We start from the raw sequence: 16,764 nt of genomic DNA, 5'->3' as shown, positions 1-16,764 counted from the left end.
AATGTCACAGTGCCTTATCTCAACATCTAGCCTCTTCTGGCTCAGGCTGCCCTCCTGGAGGTAGGCATCCGTCCCCAGTGAAGGTCAAAGCCAACTGTCAAGTGGGCAAATGTTGCAGAGGCTTCGTGCCTTTGGGGTCAGCACTTCAAGGGTCCAGGCTGTTCCCTAAGTCCCTTTGATGTCCTCCCAGACATTTTTGGAGGCCAAGGCAGCTGCAAACTCCAAGTCTGTCTGCAGCTGGGGCTCCTCAGATGGAAAGCAGAGACGTGGCGGCAGCTAAAACACTGTGGAGATCGCTGGCTCGTCAGAGCAAAGCTGACCCAACCCTGGTTCTCGGCCTTCACTCCGGAGCCTCGACGGCCCGGGGTTCAGAGTGTCCCATAAACCTGGATCTGGGTCCTGGTCAGGCGAGGGTGCTCCTCCCCACCATCCTCTATCCTCACTCAAGGCGATAAAGCCCTCCCTCTATTTAGGAAGTGGAATGGCCATAGAGATGGGTTCCTAGCAGTAGCTCATCAGGCTGGGATAGCAATAGCTAATCATGCTGAGCCCCCACTATCCCCTACTCCAGGAACAGACTGAGGCTCCTGCTGTCTCTGGACACTGTTACACACTGAATTGTAGCCCCTAAAACTCTTATGTTGAGGTCTTAACCTCCAGTACCTCGGAATGTGACTGTATGGAGATATCAGGCCTCCAAAGAGTAATTAGGTTGGAATGGGGTCTTTACGGTGGGCCCCAGTCCAACATGACGTATAAGGACGGGAGATCAAGACGCGGACACACTCAGAGGAAGAGGGAAGGCAGCCATCCCTATAAGTCAAGGAAAGAGGCCTCAGGAGAAACCAAATCCTGTCCGTACCTTCATCTTGGACTTCTAGCTTCCAGAATCCCGAGAAAATAACTTTCTGTTAAGCCACCCAATCTGTGGTAAGTCGTTATGGCAGCCCTAGCAAACGAATACAGGCACCCGCTCCAGAATCATCCCCCCCGCCCCCCGCCCCACCATGAGCTGTACCTCCCCACCCCCAGCCCAGGGCTGCCTCTGTGTTCTCCAAACCTCCCTCCACAACGCAGTCCCACGTTCATCAAGTCTTTGAGATGCAAAAAACTAGCTTCACAGCCCAGTCTCCCACGTCGGAAGCTTTGAGGAGCACTAGTCTCTGCCTCATAGTGGACGGAGGGAGGGTCAACTGCCCTTGAGGCTCCTGAGGGAATGCGGAGAGACGAGGGAAAACTACCTGATTGATGGTATTCTGAGTTAGAACCTGTCCCACAGGTAACGACCAGGCTTCCAACCTGGTCCTCAGCCAGACCACTCGTGGTGACACATGAGAGGAGGGGTCCCGGTGTCCGGGCACAGGGCTCTCTCAAGTCATAATCAGAGGGTTTCTAGGGGCCAGGAGAGGACAACCAAACTTCTGGGAGAAGTTGAACGTGCGCCGCCGTCCTTCTCTTAGAGGGTGCGCAGACCCCCAAGTCCCACCCCAGACCCACGAAGCCCGCGTCCCTGCCCCTGCAGGAGGGAAAGGGGGGCTGAGGGGAGGAAGGGAAACGCCCGGTCATGCTCGCTCTGTTTGTTCTGGGCCTGGCCATTGACGCAAGAGGCCTTATCATTGGGTCCTCAGGCTGGGGCTGGGCAGGGCAGATCAGATCCGAGACTTCGGGCAATTTGTCCCCGCTGGCTTGCAGGAGAGAGGAAAGGAGAGGGACCGGGGAAGGCTGCAGCAGAGCAAGGAAGAAGCTGCCGGGAGGGCCCATGATGAAGACACTCGTTCTTTTGCTGCTGGTGCTCTTGGACTTGGGGCTGGCTCAACAGCGGCTCCACAGGTGAGGCCACGTCCCCAGCACCCTGTCCCCAGACCCCGTCCCCCAACCCCGTCCAGCGGGCACCACTGCCTGCCCTCGAGCTTAGGGCTGCCCTGGGAGAGGAAAGCTGATGGGGAAATAAAGAGGAGAACGAAGGGCTGGGGAAAGCGGCCGTCTTGTGTTGGCCTTGACCTCCAGCCCATGACAAACCATCCCTCTGCCCTGACCTCTGACGGAACTCCCTGGCCAAGCCCAAGGGAGCTTCTCACACTAGTGGAGATCAGGAGCCTGCAGCTGTGGTTGGGGGCTCAGAGGACTGAGCATGTCCCCGAGGGAATGACTGTGGCTGCCCCCAGGAGTCTTTCTCTCCCTTTAAATCAATCCTTTATGAGGTTCACACACAACTGCGGACCATTTTCCTAGATGACCTCAAAGAGCTCATCTCTGAGAGGGAGGGCCACTTCAAGTCTAAGGTTCTAAGACTCTTCAGGAGCAGAGACAAGACTGATAGGCCGGGGGCAGAGAGGGGCCAATTCTGGCCAAACTGTGGCCAATTCTGGCAACTCTGCTGCCTTGCAGATCAGATCTCCTGCTGTGTAATTTCCCAGTTGACCTCTGGAAGAATGGGGTGGGGAGAGGGGAGGGTCTGAGGCAGAGCTGCACCTGTGTCTCACCCGGGCTCTGTCCTCAGGGTGCCCCTCAGGAGGCGACAGTCCCTCCGGAAGAAGCTTCGGGCACGGGGCCAGCTCTCTGAGTTCTGGAAATCCCAGAATTTGGATATGATCCAGTTCACTGAGTCCTGCACGATGAACCAGGATGCCAGCGAGCCCCTCATCAACTACTTGGATGTGAGGCACTCCTGGGGCAGGGGGTTGGGAAGGAAGAGAGGGGAGGATGGCTTGGCCTCTGGGCATGGCCAGTGTCAGGTCAGTGACACTGAAGGCCAGGGAGGATTTCTCTTCTAGGATAACCCATAGGGACCGATCCCCTGGGTCCCCGTGGACATGACCGAGCAAGCCCCGATGCGTCCGAGCTCTCTGCAGAAGAAAAGGTCTCCCAAACAGAAGGGCCCTGCTCTGTGTCCTTGGCCAAATGATTTAACTTTCACAAGCTTCCGCTCCCTGATTGTAGAACAAAGGCATTACAAGTCCTCTGTCTTGCTCGCAAAGCAATTAAGAGAAGTAATGCGCATGAGAGCTAAAGAAGTACAGGAGACTTGATTTCCCCTGTGTCCGCTCTTTCTACCTTCTGTTGCCACGCCCCAGGCTCTGTAAGCTCCAGTCCATGCTAACCCAGGCTCTGGTCCCAGAGAGCCCTCCCAAGGCCCCCTGGTGAGCACCTTCCCCTTTCCCACCCCCCACCCTTTGCTCCCTTCTCTCCCTCCCCTGTAGATGGAATACTTCGGCACCATCTCCGTGGGCTCTCCGCCGCAAAACTTCACAGTCATCTTCGACACTGGCTCCTCCAACCTCTGGGTCCCCTCTGTGTACTGCACCAGCCCAGCCTGCCGTAAGTAGAGCCCTTGAGTAAGCAGGGAACGGCAGCTGGGGTCTGGCACTCTGGGGGAGGGCGCCCTGACGTCCAGAAACTGGTGCATGCCACACCACCTTCCCCTCTCCACCTCGAGTCTGCCCTGGGAGTGCCTGTGGTAGAAACGGTGCTGGGCCAGGGAGAGAGCTACAATTTGACTGCTAGCCAAGCTAGCAACTTCCATACAGATCAGAATTAATAGGAGAAAACTCAGCCACTGAAAATACAAGCTCAGTACAAATCTTTGAATACACAATGACTCACTCTCTTTGGAACACCCAAAACAATGTTAGGGGTAGGGAGAGTTCCATTCAAATGGCTGTTTCTGGGTGGGTAGATGGGCTGGGTTCCAAGGCTGCCTATTCACCTGCTTCAAGAGGGTTTGGTGGCCCATCCCAGGATATCAGAGGTGCGACTGATGGGGCACAATATAGGGGTGGGTCCATTGCCCCAGAGGTAACTCAGGCATCTTTGTTAGCAAAGGGCAGAGCTAAAGACAGATGCCCGAGTCTGTTCTGGATAAGTTCTAGAGACACGATATGTCGGAAAACCTCAGGATTAGGTGTCTGCGGGCTAAGCAAGGAGTTGAGAGTCGTTGCCTGGAATGGGGTTTGTTTACCCCTGGGTTTCTTTTGAATGCCAGGCTTGGAACCACACTAGTCGACAGAGACTTCTGCTGGCATCTGATACAGGACACTTATCTTGGTGTGCCTCATGAGGTCACTGTGGGTGGTCATGTTTGCCCAGAGATGACTAGTTGGTCCCTGATTAGGCCACCACATGTGGCCTAAAGTAACTCACTAAGGTGGGCCATAGCCAACCTTTCTAGAGGCCTCCACTCCATCTCGGGAGTTGAGGGAAGAGAGCTTGCATCTGTGGGGTATCAGGGCAGGAAGAAGGGAGTGAGCTGGCAGCCCAGGCAACAGCAGCATCCTTGCTTTTCCAGAGACACACACCAGGTTCTACCCTTCCCAGTCCAGCACATACAGCACAGTGGGGAGTCATTTCTCCATTCAGTATGGGACCGGGAGCTTGTCTGGAATCCTCGGAGCTGACCAAGTCAATGTGAGTACAATTCCTTCATCTCTTCTCTTTTGGACAGAAGCTTGGGAAACAGAATATTCTTCAGAGCCATTAGGGGAACACATTCAGATCAGCCGCAGGAAGAGGTGGAAACAAGGAACTGGCTTCCAGGGAAAGGGAGAAGCCCAGCCAGGCGGGAGTAGCCCTTCCTGCTTGAGATCATGGCAGCGGGCCAGTCTGCTCAGGGTGCTGGGTTCTAGAGTGGCAGCACGGACGAATTCCACAGAGAAACGGTGCACAGGGAATGAGTTAAGGCAAGAAGGAGGAAGGAGAGGAAGGAAGGAGAGGGAGGAATTAGAGGGAAGAATGAAGAAGGAGAAAAAGAAAAGAAGAATGAGTCAAAGATGCTCTCAGTGCAGTAGGCAAGAAAATAGAAACTAGGGGCATTAAGATTGTAAAGGAAGAAACTATATTGTCATTATTCATATATGACAAGATGCTATATGTAAAAAGTCCAAAAATATGTACAGACCCTTTGGGTTTAATAATTATTTAGCAAAATTGCTGAATACTAGATTAACAAAATCATTTCTATTTCTGAATATCAGGAAAAACAAATGGAAAATAGATTTCAGAGACATTTGTGATTACATCAGAAACATCAAATACCTACAAGTAAACTTAACCAAAAAAATGTGCAAGATCTTCACTCTAAAAACTGCAAAACATTAGTGAGTGAAATTAAGGAAGACCTACATAAATTGAAAATGACTCAGTATTTCATGACCCAGTATTATAGACAAGTCAAATTTTTTCAAATCCACCTATATGTTTAATGTCACCTCAGTCAGAACAATAGCGATTTTTACTAGAAATTGATGAGCTAATTCTAAAATGTATGTGGATACGTTATACACCAAGACAATCTAGATGAAGGAGAACACTACAAATATCAAGGCCTACTTTAAAGCTGTAGTAATTGAGGCAGTGTGGTTTGGCACAAGATAAGCCAATGGACAAAAGGAACAAAATGGAAGATTCAGAAACTACTCTGAATTCTGTTGACCATGAAAACTGCAGGGGAGGGAATGAGAGTGTATTTATTAAATACGTGCAAGGTCCTTTGGATAGCCACATAGTTAAATTAAACTAAAATTAAAGTTAAAAAAAAATCTTGACTCTGACCTCACACGTTATCAAACTTCCAATACACTGTAGATGTTTTACGTCTAGGCATGGATATGTCCAACAGAGGTCTGCGTGCGTGTCCACCAGAGGACATGTCCAGGCAGCACTGTTAGCCATAGTCTAGACAGGAAACAACCCAAATTCTGACAGTGAACGAGATTACAACATAGTACCTGGAAGCCAGCAGACGGGTGTTTTTGAGGAAAAGTACAACCAATTAGCAGCATGCCTGAAGCGGCTTCAGGTCTGGGAGCTTGCTGACCAGGGTGAGTTTGTGAAAACTCACCCAACTGTACACTTAGGATTTCTGCATTAAACTTCCATTTTTTTTTTAAAGATTTTATTTATTTATTTGACAGAGAGAAATCACAAGTAGGCAGAGAGGCAGGCAGAGAGAGAGGAGGAAGCAGGCTCCCTGCCGAGCAGAAAGCCCGATGCGGGGCTTGAACCCAGGACCTGGGATCATGACCTGAGCCGAAGGCAGTGGCTTAACCCACTGAGCCACCCAGGCGCCCCTAAACTTCCATTTTTTAAAAAAGATTTTATTTACATGAGAGAGAGAGATCACAAGTACACAGAGAGAGGCAGAAAGTGGGGGGAAGTAGACTCCTCACTGAGCAGAGAGCCCTATGTGGGGCTCAATCCCAGGACCCTGGGATCATGACCTGAGCCGAAGGCAGAGGCTTAACCCACTGAGGCACCCAGGCGCCCCTAAACTTCAATTTAAAAAAAAAAAAAGTTTACATAAAGAACATTGAGGGCGTGGGAACGTGGTGAAACCACTGGGCTCATGTAATCAAGGGAAGCTGGGTGGGGGAAGAATTCACTTCAGACCAGAGGGAGAATCCGGGAATCTGAGACTCTGGGCCAGAGACGTCCCGTGCAGTTTTCTTTCGGGCGCTCTCCTGTCAGGTGGAAGGACTGGTGGTGGTCGACCAGCAATTTGGAGAGAGTGTCACGGAGCCCGGCCAGACCTTTGTGAACGCAGAGTTTGATGGCATTCTGGGCCTGGGCTACCCCTCCTTGGCTGTGGGAGGGGTGACCCCGGTGTTCGACAACATGATGGCGCAGAACCTGGTGGATATACCCATGTTTTCCGTGTACATGAGCAGGTAGGCCCGTCAAGCCCACCAAGGTGAAGGTCGGTGACAACCCCAGGGAGATAACATGGTGCAGCCACGGGAGCATCGGCCTTAGCAGTCAGACACCTGGTGTGGGTCCCTTGCTTCACCTATTACCAGCTGCGTGACCTTGGGCTTACCCTCTCTGGGCATTGAAGAAACGGGGCTTGCCTTACTTTGTAGACTGTAGTGCATTGAGCCAGTGGGAGGAATCTCTGGGGTTGGCTCTTCGTTTGTGCAGTGAATAAATATTTATCAAGTCCCTATTACGTGCCGACCACGGTGCCAGGCAGCGGGAGCACCGTGAGACCAGAAAGCCAGTCCCTGCCCTCGGGAAGCTGGATTCCAATGGGAGGAGGCAGAAAAAATTCAAAAGGAAGCTGATGATAAAATAATGGGTTGTTAAGGGCATAATAAGATGCAGAATTTATTTAATATAGACTATTATTCAGCCTGAAAAAGGAAGGAAATTCTACCATAAGCTACCAGAGGATGAACCGTGAGGACCTTAAGTGAAAGGAGCCAGTCACAAGAGGACAAATACCGCTTGATTTCACTTACAGGAGGCTATCCGGAGTCTCACATTCACAGACAGGAGAATGGTGGTTGCCAGGTGTGGGGGGAGGGGGAATAGGAAGTTGCTGTTTAATGAGAAGTTCATTAAAGGAGTGTGGCCACTCCTGCCTGGGATCCTGAAAGGGTCATCTCACCTTCATCCCTATGTAGGACCGAGATTTCTGACCTTTCCGACTCCTCCCCTGTGTGATCTGGCCTCAGCTCACCCTGTTTTCTAATAAGCCCCTGTCCCTTGTTCTCCACTTCCACGCGGAGAGTCTTGAATTTCCTTTATTAAACTGCATGGCTGAAGTTGGGCCCAGCCCGGGCAGACCTGGGAGCAAGAGGGCAGCTTGCCCAGACCCCTCTGCCGCCCCCCTGCAGAGTTTCCTGCTCCCTTCCAGCCAGGAAAGACAGGGGAAGATGGGAAAGAGCAAAGCCTTTGCAGTCTGGCTGACCTGGACTGAAGCCCCGAGTCTCAGGTTCCTCAGATGGACACGAGGTTGATGTACGAAATAAATAGGATGAAGCAGGTAAAATTCTCCACCCAGGGCCCTGCACAAAGACCGCCAACAAACGGGAGTCCTTACCCCCACCTCCCTAAATCCGCTTTCCTTCGATGCCCGAAATACCTGGTTCCTTTACCCTTTACCATGGAGCCTCGCAGTGCCCTGAGTTTTGTATTTTTCGGATCCTTTTCCTCCTAAAAATGAATCAGTTTCATGTCCTCTTTTCCCAGAATCCTGTTAGGTGCCAGATTATAGTCTGTAAAAGCAGCACCAAGGAAAGTAAATAAATTTTCCAGCTCCAGTAAGTCACGTTGCATTCCCATTCAGGCTTCCTTACCTTGGGACGCTGGGATGAGTCATACGGAAACTCCAGGCACCATCAAAACAAAAGTGGGAAAGATACTTAGGGGAAAAGCCTTTGGGGGGGGGCACATAAGTCACGTGGTGTGTGCACACCCCAGTGGTCCTAGCCTCGGTTCTGCATGACCGAGCAGCTGTCCCCATCTACTTCCTCCCTTGCCCTTTTAACAAAAAAGCGAGAAGACGTTCACCAACGATCAGGCAGAGCTATTTCTATACTTCCATCCTTTTGCTCAAAAAGGCCCAGATTAATCAATTTGCAGTAATCAGGAGCCCTGATTTCAAAGCCCGGGCTGGTATTTCTGCCTGTCTAGATGCTTGAGGTAGGCGACCAGCTTGTTCCTACGGTATCCCAGCGGTCCTTCCCGGACGATCTGCCTTTCTTTCCGTGTAGTGACCCAGAAGGCGGTGCGGGGAGCGAACTCATTTTCGGAGGCTATGACCACTCCCATTTTTCTGGGAATCTGAACTGGGTCCCTGTCACCAAGCAAGGCTACTGGCAGATTGCCCTGGATGCGTGAGTATTCTCCCCAACGTAGTTACGGTACGAGGCAAGAACTCAAGACGGGCACAAGGCAAATCGGGTTCAGTGAGTTGACCTGAATCAGCGTGCTGGTCCCCAGGAGAGGAGCCGGGGCGGGGTGGGGGGGCACTCGCCACGTGAGGCTGGAAATGTGGAGGTGCAGGAGGGGGCCACGGTTGCCAGGGCAATAGGCATGCAGTACCACGTCTCAGCTTCCCTCCTGGTCCACATGCTGGGCCCTCAAGTCAACACAATAAATACAGACCCTCCGCCAATTACCTGAGGCTCGTTTCACATTAATTCACACACAGGGCCAGGGGTGGGTGACACGGGGTGCAGGAGTGAACCAGACTCAGATTTTGCCTCCACGAAGTATGTCTGGAAGATCTTACACACACACACACACACACACACACACACGTCCCACTACCATCGTGAAATGGACGGTGGTCAGTGGTCTGAAAGACCACCAAAGTGGCCCAGCAGATGGGGCGGGACAGCTCCTATTCTGCTCAAGCAGGGGTTTCCTGGAGGAGGTGACCCGGGCTGGACCTTGACCTACATACATGCAGACATTGTATGTGGGTGGAGGGCGGCATGGAGCAATCAGGGACGTGGGACCAGATGCCCATCACATACCGAGCACTGTGTCAGATAATGCAGGAATTTAAAGAAATGCAATTCACGCTTCAATTCTGCCAAGGACACGTTTCTGCGAGGTGAGAGCCTGTGCTAGCCACGAGGAACAGAACAGCGGAAAGCCTCAGGGCTCACTGTCTGCTGAGGGTTTTTCAAGCCAGCGGGGTTAACCCACTTATGGGTCATGGTCTCATTTTAGGGGATCATGACGTACATTTTTAATGAGATGGAATAAAATAGAAGACATCAGAGTGCACTTCACATACTAAGGTTAAGCCCTATTTCGTGAAATTTTTATATTGTGTGCGTGTGTATGTGTATGGGGTCTAAAAGTAAATGTATTTCCTGTTATGGATCTCAGTCACAGAAAAACTGACAAATATTGATGGGTGAGACCATCAGACTGGGTATCATTACAGTATGTTTGAGAGCCCGGCAGAGGGTGAGAGCCGCTGGGGAGCCTGGGGAACTCCAGGGCCGAGGGGAAGGGGGACTGATGGGGTGGAGACAGGGGTGACGGGTTGGCTGATGACATTTCTTTTGTCCTCAGAATCCAGGTGGGAGGTACGGTGATGTTCTGCTCCGAGGGCTGCCAGGCCATCGTGGACACGGGGACTTCCCTCATCACAGGCCCCTCAGACAAAATCAAGCAGCTGCAGAAGGCCATTGGGGCAGAACCCATGGATGGAGAAGTCCGTGCCTGCTGGGTAGGGAAGAGGCGGGAGCCGGACAGGGGGAAGGCCTCTAAATGGATCCTCTGTGTTGTGTTCTAGTATGGGGTGGAGTGTGCCAACCTCAACGTCATGCCGGATGTCACCTTCACCATCAATGGCGTCTCCTATACCCTCCAACCAACCGCCTATACCCTGCTGGTAAGAACCGTTTCCTCATTCTGCAAGTCATAGGGCCTCCCCCACCAGCCCACCACTTCCTCTTTTCAGTCGCCTGCACTCAGGCTGCATTTACACCGAGCCCCGCTCCCATCTCCTGCACTGAAGGGGCGTTCCCTCCAGAAAGGACAGAACTGTCTGTGGTGGAAAGATGGTGGCCAGGCTGGTTCTCTCTCAGTTCCCGTCCTGCCACGAAGCAGGAGCAAACCTTGGACAAGTCATTTAGTGACGTTTTCTGACAGGATTGTAGACTTTTCAACGGACAAAAGTTTAGTCCCTCAAACATCCAGTAGGATTGGATATTATTATCCCATTCTGTGGATGAGGATATCGAGTCCCAGAAAGTTAGGAGGCTCAAGGTACGAGCTACTTGGGAAGGAGGGACAGAATGAGGTTGTAATCATGTTCAGATGAACATTCTCCTCAGACAAGAAAGTGTTTTTCATTGCAGTAGATTCCTAAGTTTGTAAGGTGAGGTAGAATTCCCCAGAAAGGGAATTCTTGGGGGAAAACTGTGATCGCTTCACACCACAGTTGGCCCAGATTTTCAATTTCACATGCGGTCCTTTGGTGACACTCAACAGGCTGACTTTACCGGAGAGTCACCCACAGCCCCAGGGTGATTGCATCAGAATGGAGGTACTAAGGTGTAGAGGACTTTAGGGACTTAACTACCCCGCCACACCTTGATCTCCATTAACCCCTTCCCCAAGCCACCAAGCATAAACAAACAGTGCAAGTGAAAACAAATGTTCTTTTAAAGTTTTTATTTAAATGCCAGTTAGTTGACATACAGGGCAATATTAGTTCCAGGCGTACAATATGGCGGCTCATCATTTCCATACCACCCAGTAGTCAACACAAGTGCCCGCCTTCATCCTCATCACCTGGCTCACCCATCCCCCCACCCAACTCCCCTCAGGTAACCATCCGTTTGTTCTCCGTAGTTAAGAGTCTGTTTCTTGGTTCACCTCTCTTTCTCTCTCTCCTTTCCTCTTTGCTCATTTGTTTTCTTTCTTAAATTCCACAAGTGAATGTGATCATATCATAATTGTCTTTCTCTGACTGACTTCACTTGGCACTATACCCTCTAGCTCCATCCACAACATCACAAATGGCCAGACTTCATTCTTTTTATGACTGAGTAATATTCATCTATATATATGTGTGTATATATGTGTGTGTGTGTGTGTGTGTGTGTGTGTGTGTGTGTGTGTGTATCCCACATTTTCTTTATCCATTCATCAGTCTGTGGACACTTGGGCTATTTCTGCAACTTGGCTATTGTCTATTGTGGAAAATGCTGCTGTAAACATCGGGGGGCATGTATCTCTTTGAATTAGTATTTTTGTATGCTTTGGATAAATACTTAGTAATGCAGTTGCATAAAAATCCTAGAAGAGAACACAGACAATAACCTCTTTAACACTGGCCACAGCAACTTCTTTCTAGATACGTCTCCTGAGGCAAAGGGGGAAAAAAAACCCAAAAATAAACTATTGGAAACTCATCAAAGTAAAAATTTTCTGCATGGTAAAGGAAACAATCAATAAAACTAAAAGGCAGTCTACAGAATGGGAAAAAATATTTGCAAATGATGTATCCAATAAAGGGTTAGTATCCAAAATACATAAAGAACTTATAAAACTCAACACCCAAAAAACAAATAATTCAAATAAAAATGGGCAGGAGGCACAAGTAGACATTTCTTCAAAGAAGACATCCAGTTGGCCAACAGACACATGAAAAGATGCTCAACATCACGGATCATCAGGGAAATGCAAATCAAAACTACAATGAGATGTTACCTCACACATACCAGAATGGCTAAAATCAACAAGGCAAGAAACAACAGGTATTGGAGAGGATGTGGAGAAAAGGGAACACTCTTGCCCTGATGATGGGATTGCAAACTGGTGCAGCCACTCTAGAAAACAGTATGGAGGGTCCTCAGATAGGACTATCCTATGATCCAGCAATTGCACTACTAAGAAAACAAATTTTTGCTTTAAAACACAGCTTCATGTCAAGCCCCCTAAGTTTCTCCGACAAAGGGATTCTGGAGATACCACTATGAACACCACACTGGGGACAAGCTAGACGATAGCTGTGCCAAGCTCATCAGCCTATATATCCACTGCCCCCCCCATTACCCTCATACTCTCCCACCTGCACCCTATGTGAGTCCCTGCCCACCGCACTTCCTTCCCATTGCCCAGCATGGTGCCCTTGTCCTTTCCTGCCAGCAGATTTCAATCAGAGCCCCCTCCGTCAGCCAAGGATCCTGTAACAGCATTGCGTGGTCATCCCCTTCCTCTCCAGAAGGCGCGTTAAGCCCTCTGTAAACTTCCCAGACACTCATCAGCAACCTCAAATCTCAAACAGTTGTTGGAAAGACCACACCTGCCTAGTAGACCCCAAGTCTTCGCCAAACTGAAAAGTAAGTTTGGGGGAAGTAACACTCTTTCCACAGGACACTGGATGTCTACCTGCCTTGTTCTTCCCCAGAACATCAAGAAAACAGCTGTGTAATTTCTCTCCTTAAAAAACGAAGTTGGGCTTCACTAGAAACTAAAGAAACCAGAATTTAAGCGAAGACCTTTTAAAGCCATCCCTTTTGTTCTTGCAGTCATGCAACAAGGTTTCACTTTTTCCAGTTGTAAAGTGGGAGGCAGGGGGCATGTATGAGAGGTGAACAATTCTAAGAATTGTAGAACTTCGAAGCCCAGGTCCACATATACAAGACTGTGCAGACACTTTGCTGAGCAAATAAGTGGAGGGATGTAGAGCAGGAGGAAGATCAAAATGAGCCAACACTGTGACTGTCTAAGGCCATTTGGTATAGTCACCACCACTACCACACAGTACAGCCCTTGTACTTCCCTTTTCTCCCTCTACGTCACTTACACCTTCTTTCCCACCCCAGGACTTTGTGGATGGAATGGAGTTCTGCAGCAGCGGCTTTCAAGGGCTTGACATCCAGCCTCCCGCTGGGCCCCTCTGGATCCTGGGAGATGTCTTCATTCGGCAGTTTTACTCGGTCTTTGATCGTGGGAATAACCGCGTTGGGCTGGCCCCGGCAGTCCCCTAAGTCACAGCCTTTTGCCTGTGCCTGCCTGCCTTCCCGACACCCCTTGGAAATCCAGCTACGCCCGTTAGGTTGGGGCACCCTTCACAATGGTCAAAAAGTCATTTTCAGGAAGGTACAGTTCTAGAGCTGCAACTTGAATTAGGTCCACAAAGAGCATATGAACATACATACACACACACACACACACTCTGACACACTTCACACACACCCGCGTGCACCCACCTCCACCACCATCATGATGGAAACATTAAGTTGTATGCCCATACTTTTTACTGTTGCTAACATTTCCTTTTGGAGCTCTCCAGACATGTACACAAGCAGAGATTATACACAGAGATGACCTGCACGTGGACAGGCCTGTTTTATCAGTACCCGCCACCCCTCCTTTCCCCAGCCCACCTGCCTGCATTATTCTGAAGCAAATTCCTGGCATCCCATCATAAATCCTCACATCCAAGATTTATCCATAAATCCTTGTAATAGTCTTAAATAGGCAATCGGTGTTCAGATGTTCCCCATTGTCTGGAAAACATTGGGTGATTTTTAACGGTGACGTGTGTGTATCGGGATGCAAGTAAAATTCAAATTTGAACTGTCTCTACTCGACTGCATTCTGAGTTTTGCAGGTTGAAAGCCTGAGATGTCCCGCGATGTGGTTCTCTGAGTCCATCTTGCCTACAAAATGGCAGTGGGCTCTAGAGCCTGATTTTGTGGCAATAATATTTCATCCACGGTGCTGGGCACATTCTCTAGCAGCCCATCAGGAGGCAGATCATGCCTGGAGCCTCTTTACCCACAAGGTTAGGACTGATGAGTGGGTTTGGGAGCTCTTGGGCTCACGCATCCATCCAGGACCAATTTCCGTCGACCAATTTCCTTCAGCATTTCACCCAAAGATTTCAGCAACCACTAATTATCACTGCCGAGATCCACGCTGTCATTAGGGCTGCAAAACAAGAGATTTTTTTCCTAATTCTATTTTTTTCCTCCTGGGCTTTTTGGGGGTTTTTTTTTTTGTTTGTTTGTTTGTTTGTTTTTTGCCAGAGTTGTTCTGTTAAAAAAAAAAATGTGTTCATCAACTATTTGCTTACTATTAGGTATAGTTCATACAGGAAAGGCAAGCTTACTTGGCTTTTTCCCTTTATTTACCAGCTTTCAGAAAAGTGAGTGTGTTTCAATTTACTGTAGTCTTTTCAATATTCAAAGAACCCCACACTTAGCCAGAAGGTGGCCCTTCAAGGTAGTTTCTGTGAACTTTTGACTTGACCCCAATATGAAAAGATGTTCCAGGCCCAGTCCCAAGGAATCCTGGTTCCTCATTGTGTGCTCTTAAGTTTGTTGTAAATGAAAATATTTCAGACTGCGCAAGGAGAGAGTACGGGGAGAGAGGTGCTCTGAATGAACCCTTCTCTCCTATGGGGCCACAGCGCCCATCCTGAGGGAGCTGACATGGTAAATCCAGGTCCAAGTTGCATCCTGGTGGGATGGTGGGATCTATTCTGGGGGGATCTATTGTCACCAGGAACAACATGACTTTCTTTTCCTTCCTTTTGCTCTTGCTTTTTGCAAAATGCAAGTATCTTCAAGGATTTTCTTATTAAAAAGTAAGTGAAAGTCCTCAATGATCCTAACCCCCAAAGATAAGCATTATTAGTAATTTGAAGTTGTTTTATGCAGACTTTGTATACACAGAGATAGCCATAGGTAAGGAATTATTTTTTTCCTGCAAAAAAAGGAATCATAGGGGTGCCAGGGTGACGCAGTCAGTTAAGTATCTGTCTTCAGCTCAGGTCATGATCCCAGGGTCCTGGGATCGAGTCCCGCATTGGGCTCTCTGCTCATTGAGGAGTTTGCTCTTCCCTCTCCCTCTGCTGCTTCCCCTGCTCCTGCTCTCACTTTCGTGTGCTCCCTCTCCCTCAAATGAATAAACAAAAATTTGGGGGGAAAAATAGGGGGGGTATGCTACACACTCTTGTCTCTAAACTGCTCACGTAACAGATTCCACATCAGCACAGTCAGCTCTTGGGACGTCTTGGAACATCTGCACGGTGTCTTTTATTGATCAGATCCTCTCTTAATGAACATTAGATTCATTTGGGTTTAATTCAACCCAATCGCCATAACTATTTTGTGCCAGGCACTAAGTGAGTTACTCTACGATCGGTAGGACAGATCCCAGCTGTCACTTTTGGCACAGAGGTCATGGAAGACACACCAGGTTTGCATTTGAACTTGAACCTGGATTCACATTTGTGCCCTGCCCGGATCAATCTGGTGACCTTGGCTAGTGACTTCATGTCTCTGAGATGCCCACCTCCCAGAGCTATGGGTTTTCCTGGATGGAAGGACTTAGCTCATCATGTTAGCTCCCCTCACCCTTTAAGTATGAAGTCATGGTGATCCCAGCTTCACACATACACACACACACTTTTTTGGTTTTGTTCATTCTTTTTGTTGTTGTTGTTTTTACTAAATTATTACTTCCAGAGTTAATTCAGAATAGCCTGATCCAAATAAACTATCAAAGGAATATACTAGAGCAGTCAGCATCACAGTCTCCGGAGTCGTACAGGCCTGGGCTGGCTTCTCGATACCAGTCATGGGAGCTCTGCCCTTGAGTTCCTTCATCTGTAAAATGGGCATGATAACAGTAACCACCTAATGGGTTATTGTGAGGATCCAACAGCTACAGTGCGTATGTGCAAACACTCATCACCCAGAGACCAGACCCACACTCAGCATGGGCAAATCTCACACAGGGCAGAAGGGCCTAGAGCAAAAAAGCTTTATGATGCCTCTAAAACAAGCACCCAAGAGCCGTGTGGGAGGTCACAGGCACATAGCATCCCAGCAGGCTTCCTCCCTAAACGCAATCTCCGCACAGCGGGCTCCTCTGATGGATTGCATGAGCCTCCATGTCCCTGCGGACCTGGGGCCTGAATGCTGAGGCCTGGGGCATGAGGGCGGTGCTGGCTCTGTGCCGGCAGGAAGTGAGAGCAGGCCCGAGGCTGCTGAGAGCCAGTTCTGCTCTGAGAGCGCGGTCTCTCCAGGCAGAAGTGATGCTTTCTGTCCCTGTGGACTAAACTCTGCTGGTTCGGCTCCGGCGTAGCCCCGTGGGCTTCCCAAACCTGACCTTTGCTCTTCGTGACCCTCATATCCGTGCTGTTACCCCTGAAACTCGGGTCCTTGTCCTGTGTCCCATGTCTGATCCTAGGTCACAAACCTCTCAGTGGTAGGTCAAGAGCTTTGGCCAAGCTTTGCTGCACCTTGGGAATCCGTTAAAGGATGTGTATTCAGTTCCCTGGAGCTTCCATGAACAGTGCCACAATGGGGTGGCTTAAAGCTACAGGAACAGACCAGCTCACAAGCTCCCAAAGCTAGAAACCCAAGATCAAGGGCTCAACAGGGCCATTATCTCTCTGAAACCCATTGGGGAGAATCTTTCTTGCCTCTCCCAAGCTTCGTGAGATGGCTGACAGCCCTTTGTGTTTCTTGTCTCACAGTGGCGACACTTCAGTCTCTGCCC

The 16,764-nt window shown here is 49.5% G+C and overlaps 1 protein-coding gene across 3 annotated transcripts; it reads left to right on the top strand.

Annotated features, from left to right (window-relative positions):
• Positions 1-1,680: 1,680 nt before the first annotated feature.
• Positions 1,681-13,830, top strand: CTSE (cathepsin E). 3 transcript variants are annotated; one of them, XM_047705758.1, is made up of 9 exons: positions 1,681-1,830; positions 2,501-2,657; positions 3,201-3,318; positions 4,286-4,404; positions 6,463-6,662; positions 8,490-8,612; positions 9,808-9,949; positions 10,031-10,129; positions 13,074-13,830. In XM_047705758.1, the coding sequence occupies exons 1-9, from the start codon at positions 1,760-1,762 to the stop codon at positions 13,236-13,238; spliced, it is 1,194 nt and encodes a 397-aa protein (XP_047561714.1). In that variant the 5' UTR covers positions 1,681-1,759; the 3' UTR covers positions 13,239-13,830. The 3 variants fall into 3 exon arrangements, with proteins under 3 accessions (XP_047561714.1, XP_047561716.1, XP_047561715.1); XM_047705760.1 differs by lacking the exon at positions 9,808-9,949; XM_047705759.1 differs by lacking the exons at positions 1,681-1,830; positions 2,501-2,657; positions 3,201-3,318 and adding an exon at positions 3,780-4,044.
• Positions 13,831-16,764: the final 2,934 nt, after the last annotated feature.

The sequence above is a fragment of the Lutra lutra genome, chromosome 15, assembly GCF_902655055.1.
Source record: "Lutra lutra chromosome 15, mLutLut1.2, whole genome shotgun sequence".
NCBI lineage: Eukaryota > Metazoa > Chordata > Mammalia > Carnivora > Mustelidae > Lutra > Lutra lutra.
This window is presented reverse-complemented; position numbering and strand designations above follow the sequence as displayed.

Excerpts from the sequence above, each read along its gene's own strand:
- CTSE (XM_047705758.1), top strand. The coding sequence starts at position 1,760 with ATGATGAAGACACTCGTTCTTTTGCTGCTGGTGCTCTTGGACTTGGGG. Across the intron at positions 1,831-2,500 it reads GCTCAACAGCGGCTCCACAG|GGTGCCCCTCAGGAGGCGAC; the intron begins GTGAGGCCACGT and ends CTCTGTCCTCAG. Across the intron at positions 2,658-3,200 it reads CCCTCATCAACTACTTGGAT|ATGGAATACTTCGGCACCAT; the intron begins GTGAGGCACTCC and ends CCTCCCCTGTAG.